Source organism: Ceratotherium simum, chromosome 4 (assembly GCF_057802395.1).
Source record: "Ceratotherium simum simum isolate JZ-2026a chromosome 4, ASM5780239v1, whole genome shotgun sequence".
Taxonomy (NCBI): domain Eukaryota; kingdom Metazoa; phylum Chordata; class Mammalia; order Perissodactyla; family Rhinocerotidae; genus Ceratotherium; species Ceratotherium simum.
Window position 1 is genome coordinate 26623291 of NC_141903.1, and position 18305 is coordinate 26641595.

Genomic DNA, 18305 nt, shown 5'->3' on the forward strand with positions numbered 1-18305 from the left:
AACTGACCCTTTTCTATTCCTGTCTTTCTACAGTCCATTCCCAGAGTGACCCTTGTTAAATGTACTTTAGATCATGTCACTGCTCTGTGTGAAATCCTGCAATGGCTCTCCACTTCCTTCAGAGCAAAATGTAACATCATTAAGATGCCTTTCAAGATCCTACATGAGCTGCACGCCCCCTCCCTGTTACCGTTGGGACTTCATCTCCTATACCTCTCCCCCTTGCTCATTCCTTAACAGCCGCACTGCCTCCTTGCTCTTCCTCAATTAAGCCTTAGAGACTTTGCTCAGCCTCTCCTTGGAAGGCTCTTCTCCCAGATATCCACTCGGCCCACTCCCCACATCCTTCAAATCTGACCTTCTCACAAGGCCTACCCTGACCACCCTATTTAAAATTGTGATCTGCCTCCCTTCCCTTGTTTCTTCCTTGACCTTCTAAAAGAAGGACCTGTTTGAAGATCAAAAAGAAAAAAAAATTTTGTTACCACCTTTCATCTGCCAGCAAGTTCCAGATATTTGAAGATAGTATTCATCCATCCAGCAAATACTTATTGAGTGCCTGCTCTGGGTCAGGCACTGAGTTAGGCAGGAATTCAATCTTCAATTCTATTTTATTCAATTCAACAAGCAATACACTAGTGTCTCCTAGAAACAAGTCTTGAGATTGGGTGGTGAATTGTGTAGAGATCGAGGTCCAGCCAAGTGTAGTGAAGGCAATAAACTCCGAACCAAGACTTGTGTTCAAACCCTAGCTTCACTTCTAACTTCCTCTGCGGCCTTGGGCAAGTCCCTTTCCTTTTCTGGACTTCAGTTCTCCAACTTTAAAATAAGTGGAGTGGGGCCAGCCCCGTGGCTTAGCGGTTAAGTGCGTGCGCTCTGCTGCTGGCGGCCCCGGGTTCGGATCCCGGGCGCGCATGGATGCACTGCTTCTCCGGCCATGCTGAGGCCGCGTCCCACATACAGCAACTAGAAGGATGTGCAACTATGACATACAACTATCTACTGGGGCTTTGGGGGAAAAAAAAAGGAGGAGGATTGGCAATAGATATTAGCTCAGCACTGGTCTTCCTCAGCAAAAAAAAAAAAAAAAAAAGAGGAGGATTAGCATGGATGTTAGCTCAGGGCTGATCTTCCTCACAAAAAAATAAAATAAAATAAAATGTTAAAAAAAATTTGTCGGGGCCGGCCCCGTGGCTTAGTGGTTAAGTGAGCGCGCTCCACTGCTGGCGACGCGGGTTCGGATCCCGGGCGCGCACCGACGCGCTGCTTCTCCGGCCATGCTGAGGCCGCGTCCCACATACAGCAACTAGAAGGATGTGCAGCTATGACACACAACTATCTACTGGGGCTTTGGGGGGAAAAAATAAATAAATAAAATCTTTAAAAAAAAAAAATTTGTTGATGCCTTTTACATCTGTGAATATTTATGACATCACAGATTGCTAAATTTGCTAACATTACCTGATAGGTATTATTCACAAGTTATGTTACATACATACAACAATACTATGAGGCAGGTCCTATAACTATTAACCCAATTTTATAGACGAGGAAACAGGTTCAGAGAGATTAAGTATTTGCCCAAGGTCACACCAATAGGAAGTGGATGAACCCAGGTCATCTAACTCCATACCCTACTGTCTTACAGATTATGCTATAGCCCATGGGTTGGCAAACTTTTTCTGTAAAGGGCCAGATAGCAAATAAGGCTTTGCAGGCCAAGAGGCAAAATCAAGGATATTATGTAGCTATATAACAAGAGAGAAAATTTTGGTTCCATCCCTCTGGATTGCTCGTTGCTGGATGGTGGGCCCACTTTGCCCCAGTTGGAAACCTTCTCCCAGCCAAGAGGGAGAAAGGCCAGTGGCAAGGGGGTGAGGAAAAGTGGGAAAGGAGAGAGAGGCTGCCACTATGGTCAGTTTAACTTTCTTCCTCAATGACTCAGATCCAGGTGCCCTCCTCTCCTCCAGAAGAGCCTGGCCATCTCAGCTGGTGCAGACTGAAATTCCACTGCTCGGTGACCAGCAGTCACCAGTAGCACAGTCCTTGGTGTGTAGGAAGTGACCAGCATGGGCCCTGGGCAGCAGCAAGGTGCAGGCACTGGCATGGGAGACAGGCACTGGGAGCAGAGAGAAAAAGGCACAGGAGGACACCCTGGCTTGGTTTCTGAGGCTCACAGCACCAACCTGCTTCAGTGGTGCATGGCGGTTTCACAAAAACAGGCAGCAGCCATGGGTTGGAATTTGCTGACACCTGCTATAGCCTCCTGGTGTAGACGGATGCCTTAGAATCATTATGTACTAGAAAGATCTTAGTTCAATTTCTGTATTTTTCAGATGGAGAAAATGAGGTCCACAGAGTCAAAGGAACATGCCCCTAGTTTTTCTCACTCCTGGTACAGTATTCTGTTTTCTATTTCCATAAATGCAGTTGCCTGCTGCACTGCACGTCAGTTAATTCATATCCACAGCTGAGTAAGAAACCAGTTGCTCTTCCAACAACACTTAAAAAGAAAAGAAAGCAAATGCAAGGGAAAACAGGATAGCCTATTCTATTTTGCCCTGGAAGTTTGCCAGAATTGCATCATTCCCATTTTGGGCACATGAGTTTCACATCTCTAGAATGCTCTCCCCATGGATTCAACGGGAATTTCCCAAGTGCACCTCAAGCCTGACTAAAGCTCATCCCCCTCACTCTCCCTTTTCTGTGCTTAGTAGACTAACTGGAAGCTTATACCAATTCTGTGGCACATGGAACACTTCCTCTGTGCTCTGCTGACTACGCAGAGATGTGAGCTGTGCATCTTTTTTCTGCTGGAGGAGGCACAGGGTGACCTCGGGTTAACCACTGCAGCTGTTACCCAATTACTGCTAGTGCTTCAGGCAGACCTCTGGCCCCTGAAGTGCTAGCTCGTAAGAGACAGCTCATAGCCATGCACTCTCTATTCCACTCATTTCTTCCTCCCACATGTTTGCCCACTCACCCCTGGGAACACAGCTGACTCAAGAGACCAGACCTTTCAGTGAAATCAGGGTAAAATCATGGAACAGTAGAGCCGGAAGTGACTTTAGAGATTAACTTGTCCACTCCACTTATTTTATTTATTTATTAATTTTTTTTAACTTTTATTTTACTTCTTTTTTTATTTATTTTATTTTTTCCCCCCAAAGCCCCAGTAGATAGTTATATGTCATAGTTGCACATCCTTCTAGTTGCTGTATGTGGGACGCGGCCTCAGCATGGCCGGAGAAGCGGTGCGTCGATGCACGCCCAGATCCAAACTCGGGCCACCAGTAGCGGAGCGCGCGCACTTAACTGCTAAGCCACGGGGCCGGCCCCGCATCAACAAAATTTATTGAGTAGATATTTTGGGCCAGGCCCTTTGCCAGACCATGGTCTGGAAGGGAAGACAGATTGGTTAAAAACTGAAGACAATGCAGTGTGCAAGTTGCTCTAATAGGACACACTTGTGGGACAAAGGGGAGCATGGTCAATTTCCTCTTTGTAGGGACAGACAAGGTTTCACAGAGGAAGTTAACCTTCAGCTGGCAAGCAGATAAAGGTTATTTCTGTCTAAGGGAACTGCATGTACAGGGGCAAGAAGACATAAAAAGACATTGCATATTCTTGTTGGTTGATCAGCAAGAGTTAGATAGGCCTTGAACACAAGCGAGAGGGGTTTGGAAGATGGGGCTGAAGAGGTAGACAGGTGCCAGATCCTGGAGGGCCTTATACACTGTCCCAAGAGTTTGTAGCTGAATGAGGCTGAACAACAACAAAAATGGATCAAGATTAAAACATGGTTTTTAGAAATATCACTGTGGCTCAACATGGAGAGCAAATTGAGTAGCAGTCAGGAGGCTGTAGTAAGGCCAAGAGAAAAACTGTAAAACTCTGAATTAAGGCAGTGGTTGTAAGAATGAAGACAGGCAGATGTTAGAGCTATTCAGGAAGCATAATTGAAAGGAAAGAGCCACTCAGGAAGTCCCCAGGTTTTTGGCTGGGGCAGCTGGGTGAGGGTTAGGGTATAGCTACAATAGGAGAGGCAGTTATATGGGAAAAGATAAGAAGCTCTGTAAAAAACAATTCAAAGTTGAGTCCATGGACAGGTTTCCCAGAATGCCATGTTTATACTTGGGAAATAAGCTGTAGGCAGCACTTCCACCACATTTCCTGGGCAGGGCTCCTCAGAGAGGTCAGGGTGAGTGTTGATGAAACACTGGCTTTTTTTCTTTCTCCTCTGTTCACTTACTACAGTTTTCGGTGAGTCTGCAGATTCAATGCAGGAAAATCTGTGATTAATGCAGTTTTCAAGCAAAAAACCAAAATGAGGAGGGCAGCCCTGGCCAGCACTAGTCAAAGTAGTGCTCCAAGATTCCTAGGCTATAGAGGACTCTGAGCCTTTGACGTGGGAGCCCAAATTCAGGCCCTCTCCACAAGACCTCATTTGACCAAAGTCTGGCTAACTCCAATTTTTTTAGTTGTTATTGTAAACTTACTCTGAAAGATTCTTCAGAGAAATGAAACCCCTTTGGGTTTTTCATCCCTGGGATAATTAGGGACCATTTCTTACATGTACCTAGTACTTCATAGCTTACAAAGTGCTTTCACAGCCATGATGATTTTTTATTTTCACCAAGACAGGGATTATTCTTCCCATTCTATGTGTTACAAAACAAGACTTGGAGGTAAAAATGGCTTTTTCAAGATCACACAGCTAGAAAGTGCAAAACTATTAATCCAGATTCGATAACATTCCATGTTGGCAAAACAATGGGGAAATGGAAGTCTCATACACTTATAGTGAGAGTATAAATTGGTCTGGCTTTTCACAAGGGCTCATTGCCAATTAAATGCCCTTATTAGATGTGGTTACCAGTTGATGTGGGAGTTCAACTTTTGGGTCTCTATCTTAGCCTCTCCTCCCCCTAGAAAGCAGAGTCCAAAATGAGAGCTTGCAGGCAGGGACCTGGAAGAGTCAAAGAGTTGGAAGGAAAGTCAACAAAAGGATACATTAATAACTTGGTCACCATTGTATGCAACTAGGGCTTGATCCTGCTGTAACCCTCTAAAGACCCATGGAGAACGTCCGGGAGAAGGAAGAGGGGGACATTTATTTAGAGGTTTCTATCCCACATTGGTCAAAGATCGTCCCATAGAATGTTAACTCTTTGACACTTTCAGGTTTGCCAAATGGATTTCTAAAGGTAGCCCAAGAATGTATTCAGGTATTAATCATAATTAAAAGTAAAAAGATTTGGGGAGATCCTGGGCCTGGGGACTGCGGTTGGCACTAGAACAGATCTCCAAAGTCAAGTCTAATTTTCAGAGTCTGACAGGTCAGGCTCCATTGAACTGGAATTATGGAAAACAGAATCAAGCCCCCTGAAGGTGGGAAGAAGGGGCTGGCTAGAGATGGGCAGGGTGTTTTAGTTTTCTGCCACAGGAGACTTTCCATATTCCACAGCTCGATGGGCAGAGAACATCTGATATCCTGGTAGGCAGTGCTACCAGTGGTCAGACGGCAGCAGAGACAAGGCCCATCACCAATCTCAGTCCTGGGGTTGAAGACAGAAAGTTAAACAAGTGATGTCAAAAAACAGTGGTTCTCCAATTTTGTGGACATGAGATTTACCTGGGAGTTTGCTACAGATTTAGATTTCTGGGCCCCACCCCCAAAATTTCAATTCAGGTCTTGATAAGGACCTAGAATCTACATTTATAATAAGCCCTTCAGGTAATTCTAATATAGGGGCCACATCTGGGAATCACTACCCCAGGGCCTAGCCTCTGAGCCCTTTGAGGGAAGGAACTATCTCATTTATCTCTGGTTCCCTCCCCAACACCTGGCACATAGCAGGGACCAAATAATTGTCTATTGAATTGAATTGTTCAAAACCAGTCCTCCAAAGAGTGTCTGCTTCATATGGGGTCAGCTCAAGTCTGCAGCCTCTCTGCACCTGCAGGCTCTGGGACTTGATTCTACCAGGGCAGATTAGTCCAGTAAAAGTGATTAAAACTCAGAAGAGACTAGGTTATAGGTCATAAGGCCAAGGAATTCATCAACATGAAGAAATAACTACAAACCAGTTGGCTGTTAATACATTTTCTTCTAAGAGTAGAGCCCACCTATGAAACTAAATTAGTTTTAGTTTAACTAAAACTGTTCCTTGGTGAATAAGAAGTCAAAGTAAATGGAATTTAGTGACTTTTAGGTTTAAATTGTTAAAGGGTGACATAACTTGTGAGATAATATATATTAAAGCACTGTATAAATAAAAAAGTACTATATTAAATGTGTGATATTACTAATATCTTCATATTAGAAAATATGCTGGGCAGAGCACCTAAATATATAAAGCAAACACTGACAGATCTGAAGGCAGACATTGACAGCAGTACAATAATATTATGGGACTTCAATACCCCACTTACAATAATGGACAGAATATACAGACAGAAAATCAATAAAGAAACAGTTGACTTGAACAACACTATAGGCCAAATGGAGATAACAGGTATTAACAGAACATTCCACCCAACAGCAGCAGAATGAACATTCTCCTCAAGCACACATGAATCTTCCTCCAGAACACATCACGTGTTAGGCCACGAAATATGTCTTAACAAATTTAAAAACATCAAACTCATTCCAAGTATCTTCTCCAACCACAATGGAATGAAACTACAAATCAGTAGTAACAGCAAGAAAACGGGAAAAATCAGAAATACATGGAAACTAAACAATATACTCTTGAACAACCATTGCATCAAAGAGGAGATCAAAAGAAAATTTAAAAAGTATCTTGAGACAAATGAAAATGAAAACACAACATATCGAAATTTATGAGATGCAGAAAGAGCAGTACTAAGAGGAAAGTTCATAGCAATAAATGCCTAAATTAAAAAAGAAGAAGGATCTCAAACAATCTAACTTTACACCTCAAGGAACTAAAAAAAGAAGAAGAAACTAAGCCCAAAGTTAGCAGAAGGAAGGAAACAATAAAAATTAAAGTGGAAATAAATCAAATAGAGAATAAAATAATAGAAAAAAATCAACAAAACTAAGGCTTGGGTTTTTGTGGGTTTTTTTTTTTTTTTTGGTGAGGAAGATTGTTGTTGAGCTAACAAATGTGCCAATCTTCCTCTATATTGTATGTGGGATGCTGCCACAGCATGGCTTGATGAGGGGTGTGTAGGCTCGTGCCCAGGATCTGAACAGGTAAACCCCGGGCCGCCGAAGCAGAGAATGCAAACTTAACCACTACGCCACCGGGCTGGCTCCGAGAGTTGATTTTTTGAAAAAATAAATAACATTGACAAACCCTTGGCTAGACTAAGAAAAAAAGAGAGAAGACTCAAACAAGTAAACTCAGAAATGAAAGAGGAGACATTACAACAGATGCCTTAGGAATAAAAAGGATCATATAGAATTACAGTCATGTGCTGCATAACAATGTTTCGGTCAATGATGGACCACATATATGACAGCGGTCCCATAAGATTGGTACCATATAGCCTAGGTGTGTAGTAGGTCTAGGTTTGTGTAAGTACACTCTATGATCGCACAACAACAAAATCACCTAACAACGCATTTCTCAGAACATATTTCTGTCATTGACACATGACTGTATTATGAACAATTATATGCCAACAAACTAAATAACCTAGAAGAAATGGATAAATTCCTAGAAACATACAACCCACCAAAACTGAATCAAGAAGAAATAGAAAGCCTGAACAGACCAATAACAAATAAGGAGGTTGAATCAGTAATCAAAGCTTCCCAAAAAAGAAAAGCCCAGGACAAGATGGCTTCACAGGTGAATTCTACCAAACATTCAATGAAAAATTAATACCAATCCTTCTCAAATTCTTTTATTTTTTTTATTTTTATTTTTTAAAGAGATGGAATCTCATTATATTCTTTTTTTTTCCCCCCAAAGCCCCAGTAGATAGTTGTATGTCATAGCTGCACATCCTTCTAGTTGCTGTATGTGGGACACGGCCTCAGTGTGGCCGGAGAAGCGGTGCGTCGGTGCGCGCCCGGGATCCGAACCCGGGCCGCCAGCAGCAGAGCGCGCGCACTTAACTACTAAGCCATGGGGCCGGCCCCTCAAATTCTTTTAAAAATAGAAGAGGGACCACTTCTAAACTCATTTTATGAGGCCAGGATCACTCACACAAAGACATCATAAGCATAGAAAACTATAGGCCAATATCCCTGATGAACATAGATATAAAAATCCTCAATAACAACTATGACATACAACTATCTACTGGGGCTTTGAGGATAAAAAAGGAAAAAAGGAGGACAATTAGCAACAGATGTTAGCTCAGGGCCAATCTTCCTCAAAAAAAAAAAAATCCTCAATAAATTACTGACAAACTGAATTCAACAGCACATTAAAAGGATCACACACCATGCCCAACTGGGATTTATCGCCAGGACGCAAGGATGGTTGAACATATGCAAATCAATCAATATGATACAATACATTAACAAAATGAAAGAAAAAAATCACATGATCATCTCAATAGACACAGAAAAGTATCTGACAAAGCTAAACATCCATTCTTGATTAAAACTCTCAACAAAATGGGTATAGAAGAAACTTACCTCAACACAATAAAGGCCATATTTGAAAAGCCCACAGCTAATATGATAATTAGTGGGGAAAAACTAAAAGCCTTCCTTCTAAGATCTGGTACAAGGCAAGGACGCCCACTCTCATAACTTCTAGTCACCATAGTACTGGGAGTCCTAGCCAGAGTAATTTGACAGGAAAAATAAATAAAAGTTATCCAAATCAGAAGAGAAGATGTAAAATTATCTCTGTTTGCAGATGACATTATCATATAAGTAGAAAATTCTGAAAACTCAACAAAAAACCTGTTGGAACTAAGAAACAAATTCAGTAAAGTTGCTGGATACAAAATTAACATAAAAAAATCCGTGGTGTTTCTATGTGTACACTAACAATGAGCTATCTGAAAAGAAAATTAAGAAAACAATCCCATTTACAATAGCAAAAAAAAATAAAATAAAATACTTGGGAATAAACTTAAAGAGGTGAAAGAATTGTACACTGAAAATTATAAAACATTGATGAAGGAAATTAAAGAAGACAGATAAATGGAAAGACATCCTGTGCTCGTGGATTGGAAGAATTAATATTGTTAAAATGTGCATACTACCCAAAGTGATCTACAGATTCAACGCAATCTCTTATCAAAATCCCAATGGCATTCTTTACAGAAATAGAAAAAACAATCCTAAAATTCATATGGAACCACAAAAGACTCCTGAATAGCCAAAGCAATCTTGAGCAAAAAGAACAAAGCTGGAGGCATCACACTTCCTGACTTCAAAATATATTACAAGCTACAGTAATCAAACCAGGCATAAAAACAGTTATAGACCAATGGAACAGAATAGAGATCCCCAAAATAAATCCATATATCAACAGTTAACTTATCTTCAACAAGGGTGCCAAGAACACACAACGGGGAAAGGATAGTCTTTTCAATAAATGGTGTTGGCAAAATTGGATATCCACATGCAAAAGAATGAAACTGGACCCTTATCTCACATCATATTTAAAAAAAGAAAAACTCAAAGTGGATTAAAGACTTAAAAGTAAGACCTGAAACCATAAAACTATCAGAAGTACACATATGAAAAATCTTTTTGATATTGGTCTGGGCAATGATTTCTTGGATATGACCCCAAAACACAGGCAACAAAAGCAAAAATAGACAAGTGGATTCCATCAAACTGAAAGCCTTCTGCACAGCAAAGGGAACAATCAACAGAATGAAAAGGCAACCCATAGAATTGGAGAAAATATTTTTAAATGACATATTTGATAAGGGGTTAATATCCAAAACACATAAGGAAGTCTTATCTCAATAGCAAAATAAATAAATAAATAACCCAATTAAAAAATGGGCAAAGGACCTGAAGAGATATTTCTCAAAAAAAAAAACATACAAATGGCCACCAGATATATGAAAAGGTGCTCAACTTCACTAATCATCAGGGAAATGCAAATCAAAACTACAATGAGATATCACTTCACACTGTTAGAATGGCTATTATCAGAAAGACAAATGATAACAAGTGTTGGCAAGGATGTGGAGAAAAGGAGTCCTTGTAGACTATTGGTGGGAATGTAAGCTGGTACAGCTACTATGGAAAACAGTATGGAGGTTCCTCAAAAAATTAAAAATAGAACTACCATATGATCCAGCAATCCCACTTCTGGGTATATATCCAAAGGAAATGGAATCAGGATCTTGAAGAAATACCTGCACTTCCACGGGTCATTTCAGCATTATTCACAATCACCAAGATATGGAAATAACCTAAATGTACACAGATGAATAGATAAAGATGAAAACCTAAATGTAGACAGATGAATAGACAAATTTTCATATGTATACCCACACAATGAAATATTATACAGCCTTAAAAAAGAAGGAAATCCTTCCATTTGCAGCAATATGGATGAACCTGGAGGACACTATACTAAGTGAAATAAGCCAGACCTAGAAAGACAAATACTGCATGATATTGTTACCAAACCAGCTTCCTTTTTGCCTGTGCCCAGAAATCCAAATGCCAAGACGATGAGATTGCAGCAGAGAGAAGGTTTAATCACAAGGCAGCCAAGTGAGGAAACGGGAGAATGAGTCCCAAATCTGCTTCCCCAAAAATGGGGACTCAGGAATATTTAAGGGATGGGGGGCAAGGTGGTCTGAAATGTGAGATACATGATTGGAGGTGAGGAAAGGTGAGGTAATTGATGATCTGCACAAGCGTAGTCAGACTTTGTGGCTCTTCATAGGACGCATGTTCACAAAATGGTGGCATTAGCATGATCTGAGGGTGGAGTTTTTAGTCTCTTGACATCAAAATGCCACTTATCAGATATCCGTGCAGGCCCAGTTGGTGGGTTGGTCTCAACCAGCCTAAAGTGGACAAGGGGTTCTAATTCCTGAAAAACAACTCAAACACCCATTACCATTGATAAGTAAATGGTAAGCAATAGGATATATTAGAGCATATGAGGAAGCCATTTAGTGTAAAACTAAGTTGGCCTGAGCTTGTTTTTCCAAAAGGGCCTGTGGCCTTTGAACTTGCATTGTATATCTGCTTTAAGCAATTAACGTGTCCCAAAGACAAGAACAAATGCCCTTAAGATAAGAATGCAACTTCCCCCACATTGGCATTTCCTTAAGGATAAGCATTTCTCCCTAGGCTAAGATTTGATTGCTGCGCTCATCCTGTGACCACCCAACTTGAGACAACAGGCCTGCTACCTGCCACGCCCATCGAGACAGCAGACCTGCTACCTGCTTCGTCCATCAATTGCTGTGCCAACAGGGCAATCTGACAGGGCAATCTCGTGACTACTGTAAAAGGGACATTGCAATCATATGTGATACATGCTCTTTGATGGTATATAACCACGCTGTACACCCCACTTCCTTCCTTGGGGAAGGAAGCCCCCAGGCTATATGGTCTTCAAATTTGGCTCATAATAAACTCACCCCAATTTTGATTTATAGATTGATTATGGATTATTTGCGTCAACAGCATGGTGATCCAGGCTCCAGGGAGATGTTATCTATAGGAACCTAGTGGGAGTCAGATAGCATATTGCCCAAACAGCACAGTTAACAATGGGTAGGTAAACAGCTAAAAGCTATAATCAGTAATTGCAAACAGGAAAAAAAAACTTTAGTTGCTAGCTAGTTAATCATCAATGGCTAACTGTTTGCCGGTTTCAATCTCACTTATATATGGAATCTAAAATAGTCAAACTCATAGAAGCAGACAGAATGGTGGTAGCCAAAGGCTGGGGGAGGAGGAAATAGGTGTTAGTCAAGAGGTCCAAAGTTTCAGTTATGCAAGATGAATAAGTTCTGGAAATCTAAAGTACAACAATGTGACTATAGTTAACAATGCTGTATTATATATTTGAAATTTGCTAAGAGGGTATCTCTTAAGTGTTCTCACCATAAAAAAAAAAAGAAAGAAAATGGTAACTATGTGAGGCGATGGATATGTTAATCAGCTTGATTATGTTCATTATTTCACAATGTATATCAAATCATCAAGGTGTACAGCTTAAATATATACAATTTTTAATTGTCAATTATACCTCAACAAAGCTGGAAAAAAGAAAATAAGAAAATATGCTGGAGGCAGTATGCACTGGGGTAAAGCATGCAAGCTGTGGAGTCAGAACAGGGTTCTACGGCTACTTAGGAAACCTTAGACAAACCAATGCAATGCTCTAATCCTCAGTTCCCTGCGCTGTAAAAGAGAGATAATGATAGAACCCGCCCTTTGGAGTTTTTGTGAAAATTAAATGAGACAATGTAAAGTTTTGACCCAGTGTCCTGCACTCAAAAAGTGCTCAGTAAATGTTAGCTCACATTATTCAGTTCCATTTCTCTTCAATCACCAACTCCAATGTCAGACAGGTAATAATACAACACTAGTCCAATGAGAAAAGCACAGAGCTGGCGGCAGGTAACATGGGCTCCAGTCTTTGCTAGGCCAGTTCTAAGTGATCATCTTACATACCTAAGCCTTAGTTTATGCATTAGAAAAATGTAAACACACCTAACAACATCGCTCATTCATTGATTTCATTCCCTCACTAATCGATACTTATTGAACGCCCACAATATAGACTTAGTCCTACTGCTAAGTACTCGAAACCTGGAAATGAATGAGATACGGCCTCCTCGGTGGAGGGGCTCACAGTCTAAGAAATCTGAAACGACATAATGTCAGCAGAGAGTGCTGGTGTGACTCTCAGCTTTCCACTGAGACCCTCCATCTACCCCCTGGAGGTTTGCCTGGAAGGCTAGGGCGGGAGAGGCAGCTGTAAATAAAACAAAAGAGCAGCCTTCGTTTCTGGAAGAAACAAAGAAAAAGAGAGCACTGAGCCTGTCTGGATTGATCCGCGACGCGGTACTTAACGATAGAAAGCTCTGAGCTCCGCCCAGGCGGCTGAAGCTCACTAAAATACTAGGGGGCGGGCCCAGGGGGCTGCCGAAACCCGGGAAGCCAGCTACGCACGCGCACTTTGACCCCCCTACATCGGAAACCTTACGTCAAAGTTTACGTTGAAATACGTGAGGTAGGCGGCGAGGAAAACGCTGGCTCGGGTCACGTGATGCGGTGGGAGCGTCGTTGGCTCCTCCCCCCCCCAAGATGGCGTCTTTGCTGCAATCGGAGCGGGTTCTCTACCTAGTCCAGGGAGAAAAGAAGGTTCGGGCCCCGCTGTCGCAGCTTTACTTCTGCCGCTATTGTAGCGAGCTGCGGTCGCTGGAATGTGTGTCTCACGAGGTAACGCCGTCGTCCCATGAAGAGTGTGTGTGTTGGGGGAGGGGGGGCGTTCACCCTAGTCACCGCGACCGGCGGGGAAGTTCCGCCGGTTGGAGGCGGGGAGTCATTTTCCTAGCTTGCTGATTGGCTATGTCTTCCGTCACTCAGATTTGCCTGCGATTTAATTTGCTTATAATTTGTCTCTTGGAAAGGAGGAGCGGCCTTGGGTGGGGCTGAGCAGATCTCCTGGTTGTAGAGCGCCCTCTGATTGGACAGACTTGACTTTGGGGACCCTGGCCTGGGGGGGTTGGGTGGGTTGGGGAGAAAAAGGTGTGGGGGTGCTTAGTTCAGGACGCTTGAGGGGCGAGATACTGTCTTTCCAGTATTGATTGGGGCGGGGGTGCAGGCATTGTCATTCATGCCCCTCCCATCCTGGAAGTTCTGCCTCTACTTTAACCGGAAACGGGGCCCTCATCAGACTGCCTTGCTGTGTTTCCTGGCTCAGGCGAAGGCCTGCAGCAGGGAAGAGGTTAGGATGGGGTGAGCTGAGTGAAAAGCGCTTAGAATACGGTCTGTCATGTAAGAAGTTCGAAGTGTTACCTTCCTGGCGCTTCTCCTGAGGGTACGGTGCTGTCTTCACAGTCACAAGTGGGCGTTCGAAGTGGGATCGCTCAGAACGTGAAAGACGACATCCCGTAAAAAATCACCAAATAACAAAACCCCAGAACTTCTGCGGCGCTTGGCACATCTTGTTTCTTCAGTAACCTTTGGGGATTAAAAGATGAGTAAGACATAAATGCTGCTGTTGAGTAACTCAGTCTAGTGAAGGAAAAGCTGATTGTAATAATAGTTAGGCTTATTCAGTATTCCATATGCCATGCGCTTTACGTTATCCCTTTTATCATCCTACAAAACAATAGAATGGATACCTTTTTTAAAAAACCATTTTACAGTTAAAGAAACAAACACACAATGCCTGCTCTAGGTCATACAGCCAAAAATTGGGGGTTGGGAGGGAGGACCAGTAATTGAAACCTAGCAGCCTGACTCAAGAGAACTTCACTGAAGATCCTTGTTAAAAACACATATGAAAACATGTGCTATGCTGTAAGCCATTTTACACATTATTAATAATTATTATTGGGGATATTTTTCATAATATTAAAAATAGAGAAAGCAGTTAATAGAAGAGAAAAATCAATACCATATTATATACATGATATTTCTTGTACTTTTTCCTCTGTTAGAGCTGTGTGTGTATCTCTTTGGCAGGTCCTTTCTCTTTTAAATGCTGCCTTGTTCCAGCTCCACCTCCAGAATTTATTGGATTAGATTCTCATTTGGTGGTCATTATGGAGCTCAGTCTGCTTGATCTCTAAGGGTCTCTTCAACTAAGACATTCAGTCTGTGACTGCATCTTTTACAGACTGATGTGTCCCTGTGAAGTGGAAGCCATTAGGGTTTGGAGAAGGATGAGGCTAGTGAGGGCTGGAGCAGTCCAGAAAGTTCTAATGGAGAACCTGGGATTGGAGCTACACGTGAAGGGACAAGCATAATTTGGAAAGGGGACAAGAAGGAATAAATTATTTTTTGCCTTTTTTAATGAGTAAGTGCAAATATTAGTTAGCAGTACTATATTTTATTTTCCTGAAGATTATTTGAGCAGCAACTTTATTTTTTCAAAGATGCTCCTGTTTATAGCAGATGATGAAAGAAGCCGGTTTCCATCATAGTGTTTATGTTCAAGTGACTGTCTTTCCATCTGCGCTTGACTAGAGTTCTAGAATTGTCAAATAGGATCCAGCTGCATTAAAGAAAATAATTATTCATTAAAAAATACAATGAATTTAATTTTTATACTGTGGTTTTGGGTTAAATACAGTAAGACTATCTTATTAGCTTAGTAGTTTAATTTGCCATTTAAAATCTCTAATTGGTTGGCTGTAGCTGACTTTGTAAATGTTAATTGATGCTTTTCTTCAGTGAACATGTATTACCTCAATAAGGAGAAAACTTTTTTAATCTCCCTTAACAGTTTAAGTGTGGTCAAGTTATTGTAGTCCAATGACGCCAAACTGTATAGAAGAATATTTGATCACAGCTTCACGAATAGGGTTTTTTATTTATTAATCTATTCTTTAGATTATCATAGAATTCTTCTTTTACATAGACAACTCTTAACACATCTAATACATAAAACCCTGATGAAAGGGAAGAAGAAAGATCAGAAGGGAAAAATAGAAGAGTTTTGGGAAATCCAGAGGGTAAGAAAAAACGTGATTGAAGAATAAACCCTGAGCTGAAAACGGTCTGGGTTCTTTGCCAGGTCAGTGATTTCTCACCTTCTGCTGCTGCAAATTCACTATTTGGGGGGCCGACCCTGTGGCTTAGTGGTTAAGTTCAGCACATTCCTCTTCAGCGGCCCCGGTTCGCCAGTTTGGATCCCAAGCGTGGACCTACCCACTCGTCAGCCACGCTGTGGCAGCGACCTACATGTGAAGTAGGGGAAGATTGGCACAGATGGTAGCTCAAGGCTGATCTTCCTCAGCAAAAAAAAAAAAACAACAAACACTATTTGGTATAGATGTATACATGAGCCAAACTGAGTTTCTTTTCCTCTGATTTTTTAATTTCTTATTTCTTTCTAGGTGGACTCCCATTATTGTCCCAGTTGCTTAGAAAATATGCCATCGGCTGAAGCCAAACTAAAAAAGAATAGGTAAGATCAAGATCCGTTTTTTCTCTTTTCCTCAGCTTTTTTTTTTTAATAGTGTGCACGTGCACACACACAGGTGCAGCCATGTCAGTGCACCTGGTGCTCTCTCCTTCCTTTGTGTGCCCTTGCAGAGCCATTTTTTAATTTTTTTTTTTTTAATTTTTTGGTGAGGAAGATCGGCTCTGAGCTAACATCGCTTCTCAATCTTCCTCTTTTTGCTGAGACAGATTAGCCCTGAGCTAACATCCATACCCATCTTCTTCCATTTTGTATACGGGATGCTGCCACAGCATGGCTTGATGAGCGATGCGTGTGTCTGCGCCCGGGATTCGAACCTGCAAACCCTGGGCCGCTGAAGCGGAGCGAGAGAACTTAACCACTACGCCACTCTGCGGCCCCTCAACTGTTTTTTTAATAGCTGGTTAGAAAGAGATTCACTTTCTTTTTTCTTTTTCTAACTTTCTTTTTCATGAGATTAACTCTCTTTTTTAATTAGCTGTTTTTCATTTTTTAGCATTAACTTTGCCAAAAATGAAAGGTCCTTTGATTTTTTAAAATAAACTTTCTATTTTAGAACAGTTTTAGACTTAAGAATTATTGTGAAGATGGTACAGAGAATTCCATTTGCCCCATACCCAGTCTCCTCTATTGTTAAGATCTTACATTATTACAGTATATTTGTCTCAATTAATGAACAATATTGCTATATTATTATTAATGAACTCCACAATTTATTTAGATTTCCTTAGTTTTTCCCTAATCTCCTTTGTCTAGGTTCCAAGATCCTATTCAGGATACCCACATTATATGTAATAGTCTTGTCTCCTTAGGCTCCTCTTGCTGTGACATTTTTTTAGACTTTCCTTGGTTTTGATGACCTTAAAAGTTTTGAGGAGTACTGGTAAGGTATTTTGTAGAGTGCCCCTCAATTGGAATTTGTCTAATGTTTTTCTTGTCAGCTGGGGGAATGTGTTTTGGGGAGGAGGACCACAGAAGTAAAGTGCATCTCTCATCACATTATATCAAGGGTACATACTATCAATATGACTTATCACTGTTGATGTTAACCTTGATTACCTGGCTTGAGCTAGTGTTTGTCAGGTTTCTCTAATGTAAAGTTACTCTTTGTTTTTTCTCCTTCTCCATAATGTTCTCTTTGGAAGGAAAAGTACTGTTACAGCCCACACTTAAATAGTGGGGAGTTATGCTCCCCCTTCGTGAGGGCTGTCTACATACATTATTTGCAATTCTTTTGCATGGAAGATTTTTCTCTTCTTTCCTATTTATTTATGTTCTTAAAGCAGTATGGGCTCATGAATATTTATTTAGGTAATAATCCAGTACTAGTTTATTTTTTTTTTGCTCAAATTGTTCCAGCTTTGGCCACTGGGAGATCTTTCGGTAGGTTCCTGTATCCCTTTGACATACCCCCATCATTGTATGGGGGAAGGAAGGGAGTTGTTCTTTCACTGGAGCACTTTCTTACTTTCTGTTACTGCAAGATACTCCAGGCTTATCCTGTATGTTTTCTGCCTCAGTCCTAGAATTAGCCATTTCTCCAGGGAGCCCTGGTTCCTTTTGTTGGAGAATGGTAGTAGGTGTGCTCATTACTGGGTGCCATTTGGTTTTTAGCTTGTTGTGAAAGGCCTTTGCTACTAGTCACACCCCTATACCTCCATGGAGGTGAACCACTGTTATTTGTCTTTCCTGTCCCCGAGAAATAGTTCCTGATAAGCTAGACACCGTTTGGTATGCTGTCCACACATTAATTTTATCATTTAATCCTCAAAATATTGCTGTGAGGTGGGTACTATTACTATTCTCATTTGAGGATATTATCCAGATGGCAAAATGTCGCAGATAATTGGAGTTATGGGACGGAGCTTCAGGGCAAGTCCAGGACTGGAGGGGAAATCTTGATAATCTCGGGTGCTGGGAAAGTTAAAAGCATTAAGGCCCAGGGACCCCTAGCGGGGAGATGTTGGCTGAGCGCTGGGAAGAGTGGTGCCTAAGGAGAGAACTGAAAGCCCCAAAAATGCTCTACTCCTGAACCGGTCCAGTGTGACAGCATTGCGTGGTGTCTGTTTCAGCTCTCTGGCACAGAAAACAAGCAGTTATTTTCCAAACCCAGTTTCACGGCTTATTGTATTGTTGCCTCTCAGTTTTCCATTGTGCAATTGGTCTGTCCTCTCTAAAGGCATAAGCTGTGACATTTCTCTTTTCCTCAGAAATCTTTGTGAT

The 18305-nt window shown here is 41.4% G+C and overlaps 2 protein-coding genes across 3 annotated transcripts in view; one reads left to right on the forward strand and one right to left on the reverse strand.

Annotated features, from left to right (window-relative positions):
* Positions 1 to 13257, reverse strand: part of SMIM3 (small integral membrane protein 3) — a 47803-nt gene extending 34546 nt beyond the window's left edge. Inside the window, exon 1 of the mRNA XM_087429543.1 lies at positions 13134 to 13257. The gene's annotated coding sequence lies outside the window, so the exon portion shown is untranslated. The remainder of the gene's footprint in view (positions 1 to 13133) is intronic.
* Positions 13210 to 18305, forward strand: part of DCTN4 (dynactin subunit 4) — a 35574-nt gene continuing 30478 nt past the window's right edge. For both annotated transcript variants that reach the window (XM_087429540.1, XM_004428639.3), the window contains exons 1-2: positions 13210 to 13369; positions 15997 to 16067. In XM_087429540.1, coding sequence (XP_087285666.1) covers positions 13235 to 13369; positions 15997 to 16067 — 206 coding nt within the window. In that variant the 5' untranslated portion in view covers positions 13210 to 13234. The remainder of the gene's footprint in view (positions 13370 to 15996; positions 16068 to 18305) is intronic.